We start from the raw sequence: 24,382 nt of genomic DNA on the forward strand, positions 1-24,382 counted from the left end.
TTGCAAAATGCGACAATCGTCGCCGGCTATTCAAGGATGGAAAAAGACACCGTCTAGTTGTAGCCTGTTCTCTTACGTGCCCAAAGCGATGGAAATCAAAACAATGTGGGGCGACTTCGTATGTCAGTGATTTTCCGCTGCCGGTTGGTGCGCAGACGAACACATCTTTTCCCTCAATGTAACTCTCAACAAGCTTTCTTTGGTAATCTTGCATGATTAGCGATGGTCGACCGATCAGTTGTAAAACGCGGTTGATGTACGAACTTGATACCATTATTCGCCCAGATATAAAACTTACTCGATGTCTGGCTTTGCACGGAGATGACAACAAACTTTTTAATGCATGCAGAGGTTTATTAGCATGCGTTCTTCTTATTGGCCAGAATAACGGCGGGGGCTGTCAATCATTTTGTATTTGCTCTACGTCACTGTGTACACAGTCCGTCTCACCGCCTGTACTTTGCAAGAAGTCCAAGTCGGTGAATCCGGCAGAAACTAACTCACTACTGCGCAGACTCAAACGCATTCAATGGCTGGGAAAACATGGCGTGAGCTGCCAAATTCCGGATAGGTTTGTACGAAATAGGAGAGACACAAGAGGAACTATTATAAATGATTTTATTTTTTACATTCACCGACTTGAACCAAGACTTGATACACATCTAACCATTGTGACCAAAAATTATTTGCAGTACATCACGTTTACCTAGCAAATGTACATAGCATTGTTAAACTAGTGTCATTGCCATTGAGAGCACCAAGTCTAGGCAAAAGCACAGATATTTTTGCATATAGATCTAATGCAGATTTAAAAGTACTTGTTAGCAAGATTCAACAGCATAGAACAAAATCAAATACAGAACACAGAATGTGAAACTTAGTTCTTTATTGGAATGTAAAAAATGAAATGTGATCACAGTGTGGATGGTACTCACATCTTTTTTCTCCACCTTTGGATGTGTACATGTACATCTCTGAAGAGCTCTTTTTCCCCTGAGCAACACTATTTTCACTTATATTAGCATCCTGATTTGTTTTATGGTATGATCAAATATGGCTGACTGGTGGCAAATATTTTTAGCTTGCATAAACTTCAAGGGTTTGCTTTCAGTATGTCTGTCATTACTCATGGTATCAGTTTGTTTTTTTCTTGGAATGTCAGATTTAGCTTTGCCTATCTGTCAAACCAATTTATCAAATTACCCAATTTCTACCCATACACTTCTAGAATCCTTCTTAAGATGGCATCTAAAATCAACTGTTTGTCACAAAATCACTTTTTACAATTAAAAGTTTTAAGTACTGGTATCTTGGGGAAACATGAGAAGCAATAGAATCCATGACAAATTCAGAGATAGCTCAACTGGCAGCAAATACCAGTAACTCTCTTAATTGGTCACAATATGCAAAAAGCGTTTTTTGCACCCTAATTGGCAGTGGAAGTTTGAAAACGCACGATGAATAGTTATAGACGTCATCATGTCTAAACATCCTCCCTGTATTCACTTGTGCCCCTCATCACGATTCAGTCGCCAAAAGAACTTGTTTTCCAATTCATGATTTTGTTGCCAACGAGAACTATGCTTTGAACGATTATCGTAATGAATGTGTTTGTGAATGAAACTAATTTATACATGTAGCTGGTCGCTTGTCATTAATATTGTGAATTATTGTATCGTCACATGTAACAAGCTGAATGATATTTACATCTGGTTCACCAGATAGTTGATGAATTGTTACATGTATGTGTGTTGTCATTAAAGAAAGGAAGATCTTAATAACCTACGACATTGTTAAAGATGATTTCACACACATTGGTCATAATAGCCAAGTTAGCTTTCTGATGTCAGCTTACGGTTGAATGATGTAAATATATAGCCTGGAGTCTGCCTTTTTCGTGAGTTTTTACCACTATTGTAAAATCGCTAAACCTCCTAATGATACACAGAAATTGCTTGGTAATGATGTTAGAGCTATCCTCCAGCTGGTCTTCTTTCCGCGGTAGATGCTGATTGCATCGTCCAAGATGTTATTCACAGTCTTCAGGCTATGAACACAGGGAAGTATATACCCACAGAGCAGAATATAATGAAAGTTGTTATTGGGTTAAGGGAACTGCTGTCCACATCAGGCAAGTCACAGAGTACACGTATATCAACAAAATGGAGAGAAAATGTAGATTTTTTGTCATATTTGCTATCTACAGTAAGTTTCATGAGAATTCATGGCTGTGGGCATCTTGTTCAAACTTTCCAACTTTTGTCACTCTGAATGCACCAATAGAAGTGCAGATGTCCAACAGAACAGACCATTATAAGTGGTGTAGGTCCAAATTTGGAACAAGAGTTCAGCTTTGGAATCTGTAGCCGTCCTTTAAATATTTGTGTGTGTGTGTGCGTGTGTGTGTGTGTGTGTGTGTGTGTGTGTGTGTGTGTGTGCGTGCGCGCGTGTTTGTTCCTAGATCTTGAAAATATCGGCATATAATCACAGGAGCAGTGAGTAAAGGCTGTGATCAAATTTCAATAAACTTCTCATTGAAATCTCTAAAGACCTTATTCATCCCTGCAATCAACTTGTTTTCAGTGTTTTTGCTCTCTGGTTAGATTGCACAAGTGTTTCGTCTCAAAGGGCTGTAGGAAATAGCCTATCTTGGCCTTTCATCAGGAAGTGTTTCTGAAATGTTCAAGTGTTTTTCTCACCTGGGAATGATGGGAAAAACTTCACATTAAGCAATGTACATGTTTTTACTTGTGCTTTTTCCTCTAACAAACGAATAGACAAGCAAATGTCTGCAAATATCTGGCCACTGTGCCAGCAAGCAGAGAATGCCAAGGATTAGTCAAATGCTTCTTTGCCAACATGTGGTTAACAATTAAACTTTCTGTGAACTTAAAAAAATCGGGCAATGAGTAATTATTTTTATAATATTAACTGGTGGTATATTTAAAATACAGAACTTACAGTATGCCAGGATGTCCGAGGTTTTCAGTTAAAAACTTCTTTCAGATGATTTTCTACAATAACATTACCTTTCTGTTTAATCTGATTACAGGATTCCAACAGCCCTGAGACCCTTATAAACATGATTGTCTTATCCCAACATCTAGGAAAAGCACCAGAGGTAAGGTACACTTTGTAAGGGAGTGAGTGGGCATGTACTTCACAGGGACAAGCTTAGCCACCAGGTGTAATATAATTTTGTATCTTTGCAATACTCAATACGGCGTTTTACCTCAGGGCCTGAGCAAACCAAACTGCAGTGTATAGAATATGAATTTTGCGCGTGTCATGTGGGGGCTTGGAAAAGTGCATTTCAAAAATGTGACAGCCTGACCCAACTCCTTTCAGGATTAACATCTGGACTTCTTGTGAAAAATTAATTTTATAAAAGCCAAACTCTTGACATGTCTCGTGCAAAATTTAAACCTTCATCGTTTCAAATCTCTTCTGAGATGGAGATCTTTTGGCTCAGAGATATGTATGTCGAACAACAAGAAATGGGAGATTACAGCTGATGTTGATGATTTTAATGACTCTATTCAAACGATGAGAACGCTTGGAGGTGGTGCAGGTCTGGATGTAACGAATCTTCAAAGGCTAGTCCCCAAGTGTCTTATTCCTCGTAGGTGTCTCATACCATGTTGAAAGGCCTGACTTTAAGGCTAGTACAACATTGCTTTAAGTACTAATACGGAATCCTGTATGATAGTCAGATCATCTAAGGTAATATGTGCCTCGAAAATGAAAGACTTTACTTTTTGCTCAAACTTTCCTCAATAAAACTTTCATCCACACTCACCAAATCAAGAATAAAAATCGGAGGTCACCATGCAAAGTTTGCTACTAGAGAAAGAAATTTCATGTACCTGACATTTACCGAAATTTGAAACACAAAATGGCCGCCACCCCTTTATTCTTTGGAGAAAATAAAATTTTCAATTTCCCAAAAACCTAAGCGAGTGAAATTTTCTTACTCCAAAAGCTTTAAAATAAGCTTCCATAGGTGGTATAGCAGAAAAGCACTGTAAAAATTTGTGTCAAAATATCTGTCCCAGAGGCACATACTATCTTATTCTATTATTTTTGACACATATGTGGCAAGAGAATAAGCTAGATACTTATAGACACAAAGCAAAAATATTTAGTTTGGTCTGGATCTTGCAACATGCTGTATATATCAGAAGTTAAGCCAAACTTTTTGTTGAAAACCCAGTGTACGTGAATAGCTTTCATACATATATTGGTCTGTATGGTATATGGCAAATGAGTGGTATTCAAATAATTATTCTTTATTGGTTGAGCATGGCCACGTGTGAAATTCACTTTCTCTGGTTAATTGACGACTATAAACCTTGCCCCCTACCAGGAGATCGAGGAAATTGCCAGTAATTTTTCGTGCTCTGCGAGGCAAATTGACAAGTACTCAGTGATTGTTACAAGGCTGAAAAGGTGTTTGTTCAGTGGCATATTGATTCCTGTAGCTTGGTATTCTGGGTTACCCAGACTGCACTGCGGGGGCTCTCATCCTGTCTCGGATCAGTTTATAGACAAGCATGATTTAACTGATCCAGGATATAAAAGTCATAGTACACGCTCATTACCATGGTGGGACTTGGAAAGCTACTTCAACATAACCTTGAAAATGTTAAAGCTACTCTGTAACTTTGTCTCAAAACATAAGAATTATATCGGGATCAGTTGCTCCCAAGATGCATCACTCTTATCCATATAGCGCCATCTTGCTCTCAAATTTTTGAATGGGATTTCCCCAGACTACAGGGGCGGCCAGATAAGAACTCTGCAGATACATGACACTGTACTCTGGGTAACCAAGACTAGTAGCTTGGCTAATTTGGCCATCCAAATGTGTCTATTCATAGTAGATCAATGGGCAGTGCAGAGTCAACACCCCATTCTTAGGGCTTGAATGTACATGCAATGCCCATCCGATTGTGACAGCAAGGAAGACATACATACGAATCAAAGAATACATACAAAGGAGGCCCTAGATTACTACGGTAGATTTCCACAGCCCGATGTACAGAGATGAGATGTCTCACATTCCACTTTGTCTTAGACAAAAATTCCCAAACTCATGTGAGATGCTCCATCTCAGCCTATTAGGGTGTGGGATTATTTTTTTCACGTCCCTTTAATACTTGCCAAGAAAAACAAATGTTGTATGAAATTGTAGAAAACACTAATGTTATTAATGATTTTCTCTGATTTATCGTTTCCCTTCAAAAAATGTAGTCCATTTCATCCACAAAAATGCAGTGTTAAATGTGTTTTACGTTGATGAAAGTTTTTTTCTTGCTTCTATACCTCTAACAGCATTATGTCATAACTATTTTGCTATTCATTGTTAAAGATAACACATCAGAACTTGTCCTGGTTTCTTGTCATGTATTTGTGAGTGACGCCAGATTACTTTGAAGTGTGTCGTCTGCTTACTATATTATATAGTTCCTGTTTTGCAGACCTCCAATTCGTCAAATAATACACATGATAGGGGTATGTTGACAGTGAATGACCAATGTGCATTCATCAAACAAAAATAAAATATTTCATTTGTGTGTTATACAGAGTGTGAGAACATGTAAGGACTATGTTCAAGCTGAGTACCACAGCTGATTATCCGCTTGCTACGCTAAAGGTAACAGTCATCTCATGGTCACAGCTGGGAAAGTTGCCTCTAATCAGTCAGTACTGCTGGGCAGGATATTCTCAGTAGGGTTTGATACCTGGTACAGTTCAGAAAGAGGTTTTCAAGGATGTAGAGGTATAGATAAAGAGAAGACGAAAACTCAACTCCCCACTGATCTCTGTTTAATGCCTTTTTGTATGAAATTATTTACATATAATGGTGATGGTTGTGAGAGTTAAAGAAACTCCTTTAAATATCATACCTACATTTGCAGGTTACTTGTCAGATGTGTACATTCCAATCATTCATCAAATTGTCCATAATGTGACCACACTTACAATCATCAACTTTTTTGAGAGTTTCAGATTTTGATGTCTAATGAATAATGTTTTGTGAACAAGTTTGATTACCTGATGACAGTTGTCATAGACGGTGAGAATCCTACCATGACGACAGGATGTATCAGATATGATGTGCATTTTGGTTTGGTGTGTAATTCCTTCAAGTGTAAATGCATATCCACATAACATGCCAGGTAGATGAGCAACACACTTGGAGTATTGTTACATCAGTGCTGGCTGGTTGAGTGTGAGTTTCATTGACTGTTAGGATCAGATTCTGTTCAAGCAGTTCAGTGAACAGAAGGTAAAGGAGCGTTTTTTTGCATCGCACCTGTAAAGTATCAGGCACTCTCAGTGTAATATATAAAATATAACAGAATATTTGCTGCTTAAAGGCAAAGAAAAAGACAAACTTGCAAAGAGGTCTTTTTTGAAGGATAAAGATATTTTATATTCATTTTGTTTCTCCCAGAAACCCGATTACTAGGCAATCACATATTTCAACAGCTATCTCAAACAGACAGGCGATGATTCACCATGGCTTGTTCACTTTCATCAGGCATTAAGCGCTTACGCAAAAGCCGCTTCATCAAATTATGCAACGCAGGTTCACAGGATGTCAAGCCTCCTGGAAGATAGGGAGACACTGAAAGAAAGGAAAAAACAGTAATAATGTTATTAATTCAGTTGATGTTGTTCACCCTTCTACTGTGCGGTAAATAAGGCGACTGTATCGTACGTCGTACGTCATTGAGTAGTCTTTAAATGCGAAAAAAACATGAGCAGAAGTAGCCCAGGGCTAGTCTGGCTTAATGGGAATGTAGACAATCTATTATTTCAAGGAGGCAATTTTTTTGCCCCATGGAAAATTCAAACAAGAGTTCACCTAAGGTCACATTGACTGACTAGCATAATGTTAATCCCTTCATTTGAGGATATTAGGTCATTTGAGTGCTAGGATGCATACAGATTTTGCTGGCTGATAAATTGAGCTCGTAACCCCATTAAAGAATATATTTTTTGAAAGCTTAGATATTGGCAAATGCTGTGATTTATATTTTGAAATCATTGTTTACATGAGGATCATGTGACAGTCATTTCGAATAGCCTTTCGAAATTCAGTTTTACCTTTTCCTGTGCAAATGCTGCAGTGAAATTAGCATCAAAGATTAACAACATAATGACCCAGAAAAGTGTCTCAGATTTCTTTAATTTGCCCTAGTTTTGTTGTTTATGGACTCTTAAAGGTGTTTAGACCATGATCGATCAGTGGCCCAAAAATTCTTGCTCGTAGAAAGTGATCTAGGTTCTCAGATTTGCCGTAGTTTTTTTTGTCACAGACTCTTGTAGGTGTTAAGAACATGATCAATCAGCAGCCGGAAAATTCTTGCATCATAGAAAGTTATCTAGAGCCTCAAACAAAAATCGCAGACACACTTTGCAAGACTGATGGAACAACTTTTGAGGATGCCAAGTGTGACCAGAAACACTGCATCTTTTGTACAGTGGATTTTTAACAAACGATTTTTGAGAGGTTATTGACTGTCACATGATCCTTATGTAGATAATGAGTAAAATTGCAAATCACCAATATCCAGGCTTTTCAGAAAATATGTTCTTGAATGGCGTCACAAGCTCAGGTTTTTGCAGATAATTCATGTCCTGGAAATTGAATCGTACTCCGTGAAATGGACCGGGGAAAGAAAAGCAAAACAATTCATAACTTCAGAACATCACTCCTTGGCATATTCTCATGGAAAAGACAATAGGTTTCTGCAGTTGGTTTTCACAAAATTTTTCACTTTGGAAATTGAAAAAATAAGCCAACTTGATAAAAAGTTAGAAAGGTTACACCCTTGTGTGATTGTTCATCCCCAAAAGCTAAACCTGCATTGTAACTCTAACACTCACAAGATCAGAAGATGTGTATGGAACAGTGACATGATGTCAAATTGAGGAGAATTAATCAGTAAAATATGCTAACCGATGTAACAACTGCCTTTTATTGATGGAGCAGCTGCCAAAGATTCTCAACTAGCTTTCGTTAGTAAGTTATCATGTAGATAGATGGCTTATTCTGCAAAGGCTACTGGTACGTGTATGTATTACAGATGGGTGTTGAAGTGGTCAGTTGTTCCCAACACACAAAATTATTGGCTGCCGGGGTGTAATTGTAAATTGAATCCTATGGCTTGAAAGAAAAACGGAATCGAGGCATTTATCTGCCTGTAAACACTTCAGGGGCTATGATGCGTCCTTTGCTCTGAGTGCTGCCGTATTAATCCATGGTGATACTCATGCCATGTCCTTGGGAGAAAATTTCCACTGTCTGAGAAAGTCACATGGATATATTATATGTCTGAAGTGTGAAACCTGTATGCTATGAGGTATTCTATACTCACATTGCTGCTGTGGTACGTGATGACCGTAAAGTATTCACATCATGACCCAGAGAGGAATTTTTTTTTGCTTCACTTAGAAATCACATGGCTTGTCAAATAACACAGAAGTAGTAAGAGGCCGGGCTGTGCAAATGCAAAATGTGATGAAGACCTGATCTAGTATGGACATTCAACACGAAACATGTGTGCCATCTTTAAGTATTGCCACTTCTCACATTTTCCAGTGCATTGTTTAACACACATGCTAGTCAGTAGGTGACATTTTGACAGGCCGTGAGATTTCAAGGGATGGCAAGGCTTGTGAAGTTGGTGTGAATTTGAAGTTATTGACCAGACTTAGGAGCTGTCTGTTCCATACCAGTGCCTTACCAAGTCACTGCAACCTCAAGAGATGCAGAGATAACAACATCAATGATAAACGAGCGGAACAAATCACGCGGCGTGACTTCACTATTGTTGATAATTTACCTTTGATAGATGGTTCAGTGCCCTTTGTTTTGCAACTTTGTCTGGTTCAGGTGTGTTTTAGTGAAGAAAAGGCCTGAGGAAATGGGATTTTGTGACTACATTTTCTTATCAGGTTCTGTGATATTGTGAAAGGAAGTCTTCGAGACGATGAAGACGGACATTATTTAACCTCAATATAGCTCGAAGATGGAATTAAACTTCTGGATTGTGCCTGCCCGGTCCTCTTTCAGCCTCAAAGAGAAATAAACTGTAAGAGTAGATGGAGCTGTATGTAGGCCACACAGTCTCTATCAAAGGCTTCTCTGTTCATCCAGCATTGTTTTTTTGAAAACTTCATTGAATAATGTAAATCTTTTTTCATTCAGAATTCAGGATGAAATGTAGTTCCATATGCCTGTACTTTGACACACACAGAAACTCTGATTTTGTGTTCTGATCAGATAGGGCTAATTGGTAGCCATATTGTTATGTGGTGTACTTCATTGTCCAATCATGTCTATGTTTTATACATGAAGAATACACCAGTGAGTCAATGAGCAATTGTACCTCGGCAAGTGGCAGGAACTTTCCAGTTTCTTTCCATCATTTTCTACATCAGCCTGTAACTATGGTAATTATAGCCTTGGTAACTTGGCAGCATGGGCTTCAGATGGCCGGTGGTTTTGTTAGTAATTTCTAATTTATGAGGTCTACTCCATTGATAATTTCTGAAAAGTTACGCAGCTGGCATCAGCCATATCTTTTTGATACCATGGAAACATATGTTTAGCCTTGAATCAAGCAGTATACTGTATATCTGCCTGTGCTTATTGTTAAGATAGTAAATGTCTTAAACAGAAAAGCTCATACTTTTAATCGTCAAACTTTTCTCAGGAAACATCCAACCGTTCTCTTTCATGATCTTAAAAAAAATCAGGCATCATCATGCATAGTTTGAGATTAGAGAAACAAATTACCAAAAATTTACAGTGTTCGAAATTCAAAATGGTCACTGAGCCCGTGGTAACTCTGTGAAGAAAAAAAGGGGTTAGGTTTGAACAAAGGGAAGATAGTGTAAACTTCATTCGCTCCACAGGTTTCACATTGAGTTGACATTTTATAAGCATTAGACCAGCAAAGCATGGTCAAAATTTTAGGCACCAAATATCTGTCCCAGAAGTACAAACAACGCTATCAAGTCCACTTTGACATCCCCTTTTTGTCATTTTTTTCGTTCATGTCAATAGGAGAGGTCTGTAAGACAAATTTTCCCGAAGCATCAGGCAAAGTGGAAACCACTATCATCTCTGCAAAAGTATAAAGTCAGACAATATGTGGTAATCGTTGACTCTTGAATATGCATCATTATTGGAACTGACTGATATGTGGTTTGCAAAGTGACGATAATATTCATTTGAGTGCACAGCATTGTCTCTAAAATGTGAACCTCTTCGCTAAAAATTGGTGAATGACAGCAGCTAGGACTCCAAGTTTTGAAGAGCACTTTTAGCTCTTCCCCTTTGTCAGTTTTAAGGAAGATGCAACACTTTCTCAGTTTTGTTTTAGTTAATCCATTGTTTTTGAGATTAGATGGGAATTCAGTGTGCCATGAAATTGGGTGGAAAAGGCCACATTTCATGTCTCGTTGAAGAATCAAACAGTTCAAATTTGCCCATATAACTTAAATACATCACATCACGATAAAAGATCAAAAGTACAACACCTAGCACTGTGTTTAGCAAATGTGTAGGACTTTCCGATAAACGGGAAATCTTGCTAAAGTTCTTTCCTTGCTCCAATTTTTCTTGGTGTCTTATCATGCCAGCCATTTGCTTAGATACAAAGATTGGAGAGTTGTGATTGAAATATCAGAAAACGTCATAATTGTGATGGATGCTCCAAGTGAAGTTGCCTCACAATATTGCATGTTTGGAAATTTGAAATGTCAACTGATTTATACTGTAAGCTGACTTTGAATGGTAAACACGGGGTCAAAGCAGCTTATTACTTGCACTTACAGCCTGCTCCTTGTCAATATGTGGTACATGTAGAAATTCCTCATATTGTGAAGGGCTAAATTTCATACCGGTATCAGTCAATCACATGAGAGTAAAATCCTGACTGAGTCAGGAGCTCTCTGTTGGGATCAGCCAACATAAATGTGTGTAAATCCATTTCTCTGGCAGTTGCTGTGTTGTTATTCCAAGGCACTTGATGTGTCTGATAATATGAGTTTCCTGTTATTGGCATCATGGTATCTGACAAGATCAGTTTTTCCTTTGTGGCTTTCAGGAAAAAGAGCTTCAAACCCCAAAGGGGAGGCTGCCCTTGTTTACAGCATGACTTTGGGAAAATACAGCGAGTGTGATTGTAACTGATGCTTTGATTGTGTATTTGGAGTTTGTTATAATCTGAATTCATTTTTTCTTGTGATATTTGTGAGTTTTGTACAAAGGCAGCCATTGAATACCTACATCCTGATGAACATGCAAAAAACTTGGCACGTTCTGTGATGTATGATTCTGAATTCACTGATATCACGCAAAGATTTGCCGGAGTACACCGTACCTATGGCAACTGCACTCACTGCACAGAGAGAAGTTCAAGGTGAAGTTCACGGCCGTGACACAAACTTTCCAGGAATACCAGAATAGTGTTCTCGCTAGGTCTTCAGTTACTTTTTTTGCCAGGGAATTTAGCAGATGTTACAGCCAATTAGGATCTATCAATTCAGTCACTGTCACACATGTAGAGTGTAGGATTGTCCTTTTCTGCGTGTTTGAAGGCAGAGCTTAACCTTTGCTCCAGGAAATCGGAGAGAAAAATCGAAGAAACTGTCAATGAGTGAGATAATTGCGTGACTGAGAGATTTATTTTTCAACTCTTGATGGCTTTCTTCATCCTCTAAAATCTGTCCTAAAATCTGGCGAAATTGTGAGACATTTCTTTCACCTAACAAGCCTGAAGCAACAGAGATGGTGTGTGGAGATTGCAAACTAGGCAACTCTCTGGGGAAGTCACAGCCATATCGGGTAACACTTTAATCTCCAAATAAGGTGATTTGCATTTGGCAAAGAGTGTTGAATTGCAGTTTGAAGGAAGAATCAATTCCAGTGTTGATTTCACAGAACAAATGGAAGGACTCACTCAATGCATGTTAAAAACCTGTTTTTACGAGGTCAGATCAAGTTCACATGAGGTAATGCACTTCAATATACAGGTCAAAGCAAAATTGCTACAAATTGTAATTCATTGAACATCAATTTCAAGAGGCAGATGTAATTTACCAAAGTAAGAGAAATCTACAGTATCTATATTCTGATGTGCTTTCAAACTTGTGTGTAGTCTTTACAAAATAACAGAGAGAGAAGGTAGAATGAAACTTAAAAAATACAGTGATATAAAGTTTTGTGCTATAGATTAAACACAAAACTTGCTGTCATATTTCATGTCAAATGTTCATTAACACTTTCATAAACATGATTTAGCCCAAACCTACTGTTATCAACTGTGATTGTGGAGCTGTTCATTGGGAATTTAGGCGTGAGCAAGTTACATTTTGAAACAGTTTTCTAATACAAAGTTAGTAAGTTGATGTATTTTGCCAGTTTTACTGTATCAGACATTTGCATGCAGTTTTCATGTATGGTTAATTATTTTGGTGGGAGTGTACTGTGACAGTCACATGTAATGCAACCCAGCTTTAGCCATTTAATATTTACAGCAATTGTGGACTGCCATGTGTTTTGTGAAGTTTTGAAGGATCTGATATGTTGTACTCATTATTATATACATATAACTGGACTATTTTTGTTTGGAAATTATCCATATTTTATGCCCAAACCGAAAATGATCCTTCGTAAGCTATACTATTTCACAAGCAAAATACTTCTCAGCATGAAAGACAATAGCTACAACAAATCTTACTGATATATATTTGTGTATCAAAGAGAGATAAAGATCACATTTTTGAAAGTTCAGATATTTTTAGACAGCAGCATTTTCCGATGTTTCCTTCCCTCACTGTCATGTGAGCTCCAACTGGCTGAAGCTCATTCATGAGATAATAAATCCACTGTGTTTCTTTTCTGCTCGTATTTCTGCCTGTTTGTAAAAGAATACAACGTTTCAAACACCCTGTAAATTAAGAGGGAGCCTTTCATGAAAACATGGGTTGTTCTTTTTCCCTCTGTGATTGCAACAAAAGCCTGGAATGAGACCTGTTCGGCAAATTCGCTAATCTTTGACCCATAAACAGGTAAACAACACTCTTCCCAATCCGGACCAGGGTAATAAACAATGTATCATTCCACCAAACTGCAGATGTTGAAACTCGTCATACCGAACAACCATTTTTTCGTGGTTTCTGTTGTAACATATGTGACAATAACAGAACCCATGATGAGAGCAATAGTGCAATACTTTTGTACCATGGAGTTCTGTGGTAATGGTATTAAAAAGAATAAACACCTAGTTTGATGTTTAACTGTTCCTCAGTACCGGACTGCATGGTACGAAGTACACATACACTGTATCCACCGTGTCAGTATGTTGAATACTGGGTATTTTAAGATGCCCCTATAGAGTGTTCAATAAGGAAATTTTGCAGTAGACAGCATATACAACAGATGTAGCTTCTTTCCCTTTAATAGCAAGGATGAGCTCAGCTCCAGGATGTGTGTTTTCAAGGCCATTGATGTTTTTCTTGGAATAGGGAATACTAAATGTACTCTGAGCTCAGGAAGCAATCTGATCAGAGCTGTGTAAGACATACACCGTCATTGTGACCGGAGATTAAAAAGTCATGGTGCCATGCAGCAAGTTAAGTTCATATCAGATATTAAACTAAAATCCTCCATTATATCAAAGATACATGTAAAAGGCGCAGAGTTACAGAAAATGTGATGAACAACATTAGTAATTACTAGTATTAAATCGGATTTGTTCACTGGCAGTTCACTGAGGCAAGAAATTAGCTTGGTTGTTATGCTGACAAACTGGCTACTGTGGGTGTTTTTCTGTGTCATGAAATACCCGTTACAAGTCAACCACCAATTCTAAATTCATTAACTTGTTCCCCCCCCCCCCCCCCCATTCCCCATTAACAGGTTCACACCCACCATTGATGACAACTGGTTTTTAACTGGTTTAGGGCAAACCATTTAAGTGAAAGGGTGAATCATGGCTGATAAGGGAGTCCTATATAAAATGCACATTGAAACTATTTTCTCAAAGTGTATGTTCTATTCTGTACAAAATATCATGACAAACAAAAATTTTATATCAAGTTTGTGATAAAAGTTCATGCAGTATGTTTCCAGCGGCTGTTATGTGACAACTGCTTGGGGTATTAAAATCAATTTAGTAGTGTTGTCCACTATCCTAGACACAATCATGTGCCTCCAGCATCAATGGGCAATAACATCCTCCATTCTCTGTGGAAAAATTCTTGGAAATCCAATCTGCCCTGTTCTTATTGTTTCATGGTCATGTTACCAGCTGGTGTCATTTTTTCATATCATTTGTGTAAGTTTACACAATAGAAACTCACTTTAGTGCGCCACTATTTTCAACATTGTTTGTATTACTGGAAAGTCAAAGTCAGGTTTTTCTAATACCCTATGGATGGAGATGATTAAAGTGTGTCTCTTATGATGTCTAAAAGGTTCTTAGAGCTCAATGCCAAACAGTGATTTTGTACCAGCTAGGCGAGGACGATTACAAAACAGTAAATTGATATTAAACAGCATGTGCATTTGTACAAAAGGATGCCTGGTATATTCAAAAGAATCACTTGACCAGGGTGGCCTCCTTTTTGAACCATTTTTTTCAAAGGTAACCATAATGGCTGGTACATATCAGCATGAACACATATGGAACCTCTTTTGATGCTGTCTTTCTGTATTTTAATTTATGCGGCATCCTTTGCTAAAATCCCTGTGTCATTCCAGAGAAAGATTGCACATGCCTTTTACCAATCTAATCTCACTCTGCAGTGTATGCTGCTGTATCATGTCAGTCTGTTTTCAAATATTAATATCTTTGAAAATAAGCCATCTGTGGTTTTCGAATCATAGCCCAGTGGCTTACGTGTATGTATTTTACGAATTTTTCTGTTATTTGCAGTTCTGTTCCAATCCAGCAACAAAGACCCTTACAAGCAAGCAAGTGCAAGATGGGAGGTGTCTTTGTATTTGTTTATGCAAATTATATTAATGAGCATTGTTTCAGTATTAAAATCTTATGCTAATGATTCTTATGCTAATGATTCTTTAACAGTGTGGAATATTCATGGCCCTCGTATCTTGTATTGTATACTTGTGTACCAGGTGCTGTTGTGTATTGGAATATCGGAGTGAAAGGATTACAATATATATTATATATAATACATATTATATTCACTTTTCAGGGAAAGTATCAAAAAAGTCCATCCCCAATTCTCCTTTTAAAGGGGCATTCCTCAATCACTAGTTCTTGCATTAGTGACTGTAGACAGTGACTGTTCATGTGATTTCAGTGCTTTGTTGTCCTATGAAAGTTGTGTACAGTAAGTCACTTTGCTCAGAGGTAAAGCGGATAAAAAACCTGCCCCTTTAAAGTTCCCACTTTGCAATGGGAAATATGAAGGCCATACCAAACTTGACGCTTTGCCATTGTCATCAACGGTGAATGTGGACCTGTTTACAGGGACTTGAGGGGAGGGAAGACAGGTTGAACTCCTCAACGGTATTGTGTGACAAGAGTATCACAAAATAGTAAAGCTAACCCTTTCAGTGCTGCTCCATGGTTTTGCCCAAAGCTGTTGATACTAATGATGTGTGTGGACTTGTATCAATGAAATATGAGGTAAACGAATTATTACAGCTACATGTAAGTCAGTACATTCAATTTTTTCTTTGACAATTGCATACTATAAAGGATGTGGAAAGATGTTTACATCATACATGCTACATGATCTTGATTTGGCACAAAGACAGTATGTTTGTTTGCAGTCAAACCACCTTTTAAACATATGTATATATTTAATATCAGTAATACAGGTCATGTCTCATAACTTTGTACATTCAACAAAGCACTGACATAAGAGACTTCTTAATAAGGCATGTTGAGTGGGTGAGCATGTAAATACCTTCAGGTGATATAGAAAGCATTACCGTCAATCTCTTTGTACATTGCGACTGCCATACATGGTGCATAATGAAATGACAAATATTCATTTCAGCTAAGACTGCACAAGGACATGCAGCTTACCCATATCTTCAGGGGAGTATATGGTGTAAATGCTTTCAAGGCATAGAATTCCTTGTTAGCACCGTGAACCTTAGTTGAGCAGTATAACTTCTGGTTAGATTTTGTGAAATGGTAATTGAGTCTTCAAGGAATGTTACCCTCATAAAGTAATGCGAGTAATTGCCAGGCCTTGCTGCTGTTGAGAGAAATGTCACAAATGCCCATAAGTTATCAATGTCAGTTGCTGAAATAATTTCCATCTGAATCAAAATGCTGAGAAGGATTAGAACTGTTACTTTGCCTCTGTCTCCATGATTTGAATCGGTAAAATAAAAACATTATAATAGAAAATTTCTTCTTTGATATTCCTCTGGACATAAAGTTATGTCAATCATTGATATACTTCTCTTCCATTTTAATCAAACTAATCTCTTAGAGCTTGATACAAGTTTTGTCAAGTTATGGTCCCCTTCAATCAGAACCAAATCCCCCCAAGTTTTAAGTAGAAAGGGACATTACCCCTTGTGAGAGATACCTAGAGAATACCCCTCCTGAGAGAAAACATGCCAACAAATCCCTCTGAAGTTCACACAGAGGACACTCACATCAATGTCACCTTCTGCATACCAATGTAAAGGCAATCAGAAACAGCGACAGTGGGCATGCATAGCTCTTCCGTTCCGTGTAATGAATGTTACAGTGAGTCCACAGGATGGATGGTTTCTCAGAATCTGTTAAATACCTCAGATCCCAGGGTTGTGAACAAACAGGAAGTCATCCGTCAAAAGAAGTGATTTTCTCAAGGGTAATATTTCACTCCACTTTGAGGGAATCCTTTTCCACTGTTGTGAAATGTGACACAGCATCAGCTTATTTTGGCTTCTGTATTACTCAGCACGTACCGATACAGTGATTACCCTCAGCTTTCCACTGCTTATCATTTTTTCCATTAAATAACAAGGTTTGGTAGAAATTGTCAATGTTGACAAGTGCTGTTTAATTAAGCACCTCTCAGCTTCTGTGTAGAAGTTAGTTTGATGTGCCGATGCAAACAGTCATCATTTTGTGAAACAGATTTAAAGGCATTGTTCGCGATCCCTGGGATTGCCTTTGTTCTAGTCTGTAAGAGGATTATGGAGGTGTGATAACCTTTTGTTTTCCATTGAAATTGTATTCTGGTGGGTAAATTTTCTGATGAGACAATCTGGTGCCAACACAGGCCTTTAAGCTTTTACTTTATTATATTCAAGTGAACAGATGACATGTAAGTGTGCAGTAATGGATGTGTTAATATATAGCTACCTGGAGGCCACACATATCAGGAGCAATTACCGAGATATTCCTTGACCGATTTACCAGCCGTGGATACTTCAAAGTTGACACAAATATAGCACGCAAAAATATACATATCTTACTCAACTTGTTTTGCAATACGATCCAAAATGCCAGTTTTGAGGCAATTTTGTCATGAATTTTTTATAATGTCAAGTGGCCAGTGTCAGTCTGCAGACTGGAAGTGAATTCATCAAACTTGGTACAAGAAAGAGGCATCATGTTTTGCGTATACATACCAGTCATTTGCATTGGCAATATAATCCATCAAAGGTAGTGGATAGTCATTTTGTAAGCCATTACACAGACATGACTAGACTGAATTCCATGAAACTTGGCACAAGGACACTTTACGTTTTTCCACATAAATTTTCCTGGAGACAAGTCTTTCATCTCAACAGAATTCTTGGACAACTGCAAAAGAAAAGTCTGAGAATGCCCAGTGACTTTGAATTTAAGGACCCCAGTGTACGTGCACACGTTGACACAAAGTACATTAAGGAAGTAAAAGCCTCTGACATCAGTGTATAAAATGAACTACAGTGTAGAACAAAAAACAATTATTTATGGTGCAGAGAGATAGCATGATCATCCCATACAGACAATTGATCATTTCGTGATGTAATTTTCTTTCCAACATTTGCAGGTCAGCAACCGCTATGTATCCCAGCTTAAAGATGCCCATAACAGTCATCCATTTGTCAAAGAATACCTTGCCAAGGTGAGTTATTGAACAATCTGCCTCATTCGATAATCATGTGCTTCAAGCTTAGTAAGGGAGACAGTAGAAAAGCTTACAAAATCTGCTATTTCAAGTGCTGGAAGTCTGTAATATTCTCCAAGGGATATTTGGAAATCAAACCAATTTGTTTTATGTGAACTTTGAGTTCATTGATTCATCTATATCAAGCTGTTGCATTTGCAGTTGGACTGATTTCAGGTGTGTATTATATACAGACTTGTATATATCTGTGACAACCGTTAGTTCATATTGAACAGACTATGGCCACATGAATAATTTCTTTGGCATTAAATCATTCTTTCTCTGTCTCTTGTGCAATTCTATCTCTGTTTAGTCAATAGGTGTGTATTTACATCAGGGTTATTTTGAATATAGTCTCATTATTACTCTTTAGCCTTTTCCATATGTCTTCAACCTGATGCTTCCATATGTATGTACCTTGGTCAAGAGAAAGCCCAGACAAAATACTTTACTCTAAAAAGCAATAACTTAAATGGCCCATTTATATCCTGTCCAGAACTGAAACTGATTCCATTCACCAACACCCACTAAATTTATGAAAGACTTAGAACTTACCATTTGATTGAATTGTGGTCATCATCCATCTTAATCCTGTTCATTGCTACCAAGCAATACGTAAGTGTTTAGGAGTAGATCAATCATGTTACCGCAGGGATTGTAATTTTATTTTTTGCTCTCTTACAGGAGGACGAATTTAACCGACTTGCAACACAGTATGTGTCATCATAAGCAACAACACTGTCATTTTATCATCTGATGGACACAGGGATGGCTTCATTTTAGTTCAAGTATTTTCTTTTAACACTGTGAAGGAAGAGACTTTTAACAAGTTGCACTTTTAGATGAACCCTGACTTTTGGTGAATCTGTATTTCTTTTTCTCAGTAACAGTTTTTTCCCCTTTGTTACCAGTATATGATTTCATCTCCCTCGTCCTTGAATAGCTAAGCCAGGCTGGTAATGTTTAGTTGTAGTAATTTAATTTATGTGGGTCTCATTTGTTTGGTAGTCTTTCTTTGTATGAAGAAACCAACTTTCAGGAAAGTGTCAAATGGATACAGTTACATCACATTTTTGGAATAGAGCCATTTCTGTTTACGGTAGTAATGCCAGGATTTTTCAGGATAGTGTATTCACCTTTGAGAGTTGTACTATGATTTTAAATTATTTTAGACCACTAAAGATATGATTTATTGTGTAACTTGTTGTTCATTTCCTATAGTAAGACATCTTCAGTCACCAGTTTCCGGTGGCATCTGAGACTGCAATGATAAACTTGGTAAAAGGAAACACATTTGGGGTGTGAATTTACGTTCATTAAGAAGTTTGGGGCCTGTCTCTGACATACTAAAGGAAATTATGCAATATTGACAGAAAAATGTTAATTGGACAACCGTATGTCCATGGAAAGGTTACTTTAACATGTGTACATTTAAATCATACATCATTTCACAAAACCTCTGTAGATGTTAATTTGTGGAAGTTCTGTTTTATCATGCCCAGATCGTACAGTACAACTGAATGGTTCACAAAGGTACACTCATGAATCTATGTTAAACAGTCATTTTATGTAAAGTTTTCATTTGGAAATCAAATCCTAAGATTGAACCAAGGAAATTGCTTTGCTTTTGTGCAGAGCAAACTCATCAGTCATGTGTACATTATTGATAAGAACGAAAATAAATGTTGGTCAACACACGACTCAATCTCAAATTCATGAATGATGTCCTGTGTTCTGGGAATTTTTACCTGCAGCATGCCGTAAAGCCTATGATCCGAAAACCCCTCATACAATTTTGTCGCAATTTCTGTCTATGACCTAAAGGAGTGTGTGAGTGGTGCAGGGGAAACTGCAAAACCAAACGTCATCATCATTCATTCTTCCAATAGCATTTATTGAATAATTTATTTCATTACCCTCATGAGAAATGACTACAAAATAAAGTTACAGCATTGTTGCTATCCGAAGGACCTAGAGATATCTCATTCATAATCTATAAAATGAAAAAATACTTTGTCAATGTTCGTCATCACTTAAAAATACTAGTATATTTTTCATACCTGTTTAACAGATGCAGATTTACCGATCATGAGATCTCAAGGTAGAGTCTCTTTTTATAACTCTTTTGTGGAATGCTGTCTCTGGCAGTGGAGTTTACATCAATGAAACATGGTCACCCATCACCAAACAATGTGCTAATGTTCTGTGAATCAAATTTTCCAGGAACTTTATGAAATTATGAAATTACCATAACTCCTTCAAAGATTGAAATTCCTTTTAAAAATCCATTTCATAAATGAAGTTTGACTAAAGACTACTAGGATTGCAAGGTCGTGATAGCCATCATGGTCTCTTTTCTTTCAAACACTTGTTTTGCCATATGTATATTACAATTACAACATACCCTGTGGACTAGAAAGAGTATACAGTATACTGGTATGATGTACATTTATGTTTCCACATAATTCAAAACGTTAAGAACTTTTGACAAACGTGTTTGATATCTTGTTCAAATGATTGTGCTTCTTTCAAAAACATGCAAATGAGTGAAATAGAGGCAACAGGGTGAACTACGGAGATTAGCTGGTCCAATTAGTCTGATATTTTGGTATGGCTTTCATGTGTCATACGCAGATGCTTAGGAATGATTTGACGTCGATGGGCCAAATGATTAAATTTGCATATTAGTAAATTTGGCCAATAGCTTTTTAACTTTATGCGTCCATGCCTGATGAAATGGTTGTGAAATTGTAAATTTCGTTGGTCAAGATTTTCCATTTTTGCCGAATATCTTCTCGTAAGAAATATCTTCTATAACTTTTAAATTTGGCATATTTAACTTAACATAGAGCTGGTGAAATAGTAACAATACGTCATTACATTGTTTTGAAAGACTTATGTGGACACTATGCCATACTCTCGACTGGGATGCTGAATTTATTTCTTAAACAGACCTATGAATATTGGTTTACAAGGCATTCACGTTTATTTTCTGCATGTTTTCGGGACCGGATTTGGCTTCTCTTGCATGTCATTGGCACCGTCATATGGTAAAACCAATTCTCCGAATATCATGTACTGGTATAGGTAATGTTCTTAAAAGGAGGTGTTGCAAGTTTGATTACCGATGCGTTAACTTCAGGTAGTGAAGAATCTTGGTTTTGACTGTATTTTAATGAAACGTCATTGCGGAGCACAAGGTGTAGCTTTTGAAGCACATAAATAAAGTGTCTTTTTATTCAGATACAGTCTGTTTGTTGAGTTAAACTTGTAAAACAGTTTGAACTACTTTTTACGTTTTAATAATGTGTCCACATTCAACACGATATGTAGACATTCGACGATAGTAGTGACATCTATTGTTCCAAACCTAAAAAACAAACAAAGGAGATTAGGGTAAAATATTTGACACACGCCAGATAAGTGCACATAAATATTAAAAGAGTTTTGTAGGGATCTTTTGCTATACACTCTATCCCTAACAAAAATCCTGACTCATACCTAGCTTCTTAGTGATGAAGGCGAAATAACGTTTGCATTAAATATGCGAAATTTATATGCGAGAAAGCGTTTCCTCTATGTAACCTTTACTTCCAATAACTGAACTATCATACGTAAACATTCGTAAGTTTGTTAATACATTGACATACATACATACATACATACATACATACATACATACATACATACATACATACATACATACATACATACATACATACATACATGCATGCATGCATGCATACATACATACATACAACACGCGGGCAGGGTTTACAACACGTCAAATTCCAACAAGAGAAATTATGAACGTCAATTGGTACACGCTTTTAGAAAATAAACGGCTACTATCACATTCAATTTTTAAGCGTTTTCTTTGATAATCACCAGTTCCTTGTGGTAAGGCCATATGGGGCGAACGCTCCAATGCCCAGCCAGATCTTACACCAATTACCCATGATTTAAAACATGGCATCCTGCCAACTGAGAGATTTCCCTTCGTAGGCATATTTGCAAACGCATTCAGTTTTCATGTTGCAGTGTATTCCTTATATGGAAATATTCTGTTTGCATGAAGTGCATAATGGTCAAAAACATTGCAACCTGGTCCCTATATTGACGTTGTGTATTCTTTAATTCATCAATTGTATCATGACCCTCAGTCGACGTGACACATCCATATGCAAATTTACGGAAACAGGTGAAAAGGTAGTCGGTGCAAAAGTTGCCTATGATGTGTAAGACCCAATTACGGGGAGATTATGCTGAATTACTATATCATCCAACCATCGCAATATCTGCAGATAAACATGCAGAAGTGTAAGGATGAGTCAAACTTGTTTGACGCTTGCAATTTGAACTTTTAAATTTGTCTGACGCACTCAAAACATGTCAACCTTAACTTCCGTAGTACACGTAAATAAACGTGTTGAGAAGATACTTCGTGTCAGAGTTTTCTCGCCAATGCCTGGGTCCTTGGCATATTCTCTTGTGACCATGCTGAGTAAAATATGAAAAAATGAAATATTACCGAACACGAACAGTTTTAGATGTGGCAAAAGTAGCTAACAAAGAAAATAACGAGAATTGCCTATATCAAAATGGGAACGCGCACGTGAACAGTATTGACACAGGTTCGACTCCGCAGTTGATAACACGGGAGCTGTTTCAGAGACAGTAAGCGAAGACGGGTCTTTTGAGAGCTGTTTGTCGTGATTTTTATCATTTCATCATGTTCCACAAACTCTCTGCACTAATGTCGCTGACATCCATCACTAGCCATACACTTATATACCAGCAGCATTCGAGGTTACCTTTGTACACTTACAGTGGATTCTCCACCATGGCAAAATCTGATATCGTTCGGTCGACATGCGCTGATTTAGATTAGGACTATGATCGTCAATATACATCAGAACTAGAAAGGGGATTAATGTCATCATGACCTGCAATCGTGCAGAGGTCGATGACCTGTCAATATGCTCACGTTATTAATTCCTGCACTGGTGCAAGCAGGACGGAACCCAATAGCTTGGAGGATTTTAAATGAAAAATTATCGCCTTGCGCTTTGAATTGGCAATTCAGAGGCTTATCAGGTAAGCGGGGGCCATGGTTCACGTAGTTGCATCGATGCCCCCGGGAAAATAAATCAACGTCGCCCGCAAGCAACATGGTTGCAATCCTCGAGGGGATTGCCCTAAACGCCATCTTTTCTTGGAGATTTTAGTGATACTCGACAGCATGACCTCAGGCAGCGACACATTTCTCTTTCACCGAGGGCGATAAACTTTCACTCAATCACCGACGAAATTTTCAAGCTGCGAGGAAGCCGGTCAAGGAGCGGACATAATGCCGTCGATGTATAAAGCTCGCCACATCAAATACCACCCGACAAGTATTCCCGATACCTATTACTTCTTATACTTCTACGCACATCAAATACCACTCATTGACTATCGCTTGAACTGTTACTACGACGGTAACCATTGTGATCGAGGAAAAAAGTCTAAATTACATTAAGGTAGTTCGCGCCTCGAAAATGAGAGACTTGAACTTTTGCTCAAATTTTCCTCAAGCAAACTTTCAACCATTGTCTTTCAAAATCAAAAATAAAAATCAGGGGTGACCGTTCAATGTTTTGAACTGGGGAAACAAATTAGCCAATATTTACCGTTTTTGTGAAATTCAAAATGGCCTCCATCCTTGCGTAGGGCTTATATCTCTATGGGATAAAAATTCCGATTTTCACAAAACTAAGCGGGAAAAAACTTAACTTACTCTAAGACCTTCAAAATGAGCCCCCGTAACATGTACACCAAAGCAGACTTGTACACGTTTTAGAGTCCGATTATCTGTCCCCGAGGAGAATTCTACCTTTAACACGATTGGAATTATTTGGGATAATTCGATGCTGAATTAATTTCGATTTAACCCACAAATATAATTTAATCTGCTTCTCTTTTTAAGTTGCACACTTGTTTATGAGTAATTTGTAATATCGTAACATCAAACTATAGGGCACCTAACACCTTTGAGAAATTTGAAAAATATGAAAATCCAATCATCCCAATTAAGTTCCAATCGTGTTCTTTTAAAGTACGCGCCTCAAAACTGAAAAACTCTTGCCTATCCCAATGAAATCTTCAACTATTCTCTTTCAGTATCAAGCACAAATGCACCATGCAATTACCTAGCTCATTACCTAACATTTGCTGTATG

General features: G+C 37.6%; 1 protein-coding gene across 2 annotated transcripts in view; it reads left to right on the forward strand.

Annotated features, from left to right (window-relative positions):
• LOC139121460 (coatomer subunit epsilon-like) overlaps nucleotides 1-19,878 on the forward strand; it is a 57,748-nt gene extending 37,870 nt beyond the window's left edge. For both annotated transcript variants that reach the window (XM_070686356.1, XM_070686355.1), the window contains 3 exons: nucleotides 3,053-3,121; nucleotides 18,046-18,120; nucleotides 18,847-19,878. In XM_070686356.1, the coding sequence (XP_070542457.1) occupies nucleotides 3,053-3,121; nucleotides 18,046-18,120; nucleotides 18,847-18,891 (189 nt within the window). In that variant the 3' untranslated portion in view covers nucleotides 18,892-19,878. The remainder of the gene's footprint in view (nucleotides 1-3,052; nucleotides 3,122-18,045; nucleotides 18,121-18,846) is intronic.
• The last annotated feature ends 4,504 nt before the right edge of the window (nucleotides 19,879-24,382 follow it).

The sequence above is a fragment of the Ptychodera flava genome, chromosome 21 (genome assembly GCF_041260155.1).
Source record: "Ptychodera flava strain L36383 chromosome 21, AS_Pfla_20210202, whole genome shotgun sequence".
In the NCBI taxonomy this organism is placed as follows: Eukaryota; Metazoa; Hemichordata; class Enteropneusta; family Ptychoderidae; genus Ptychodera; species Ptychodera flava.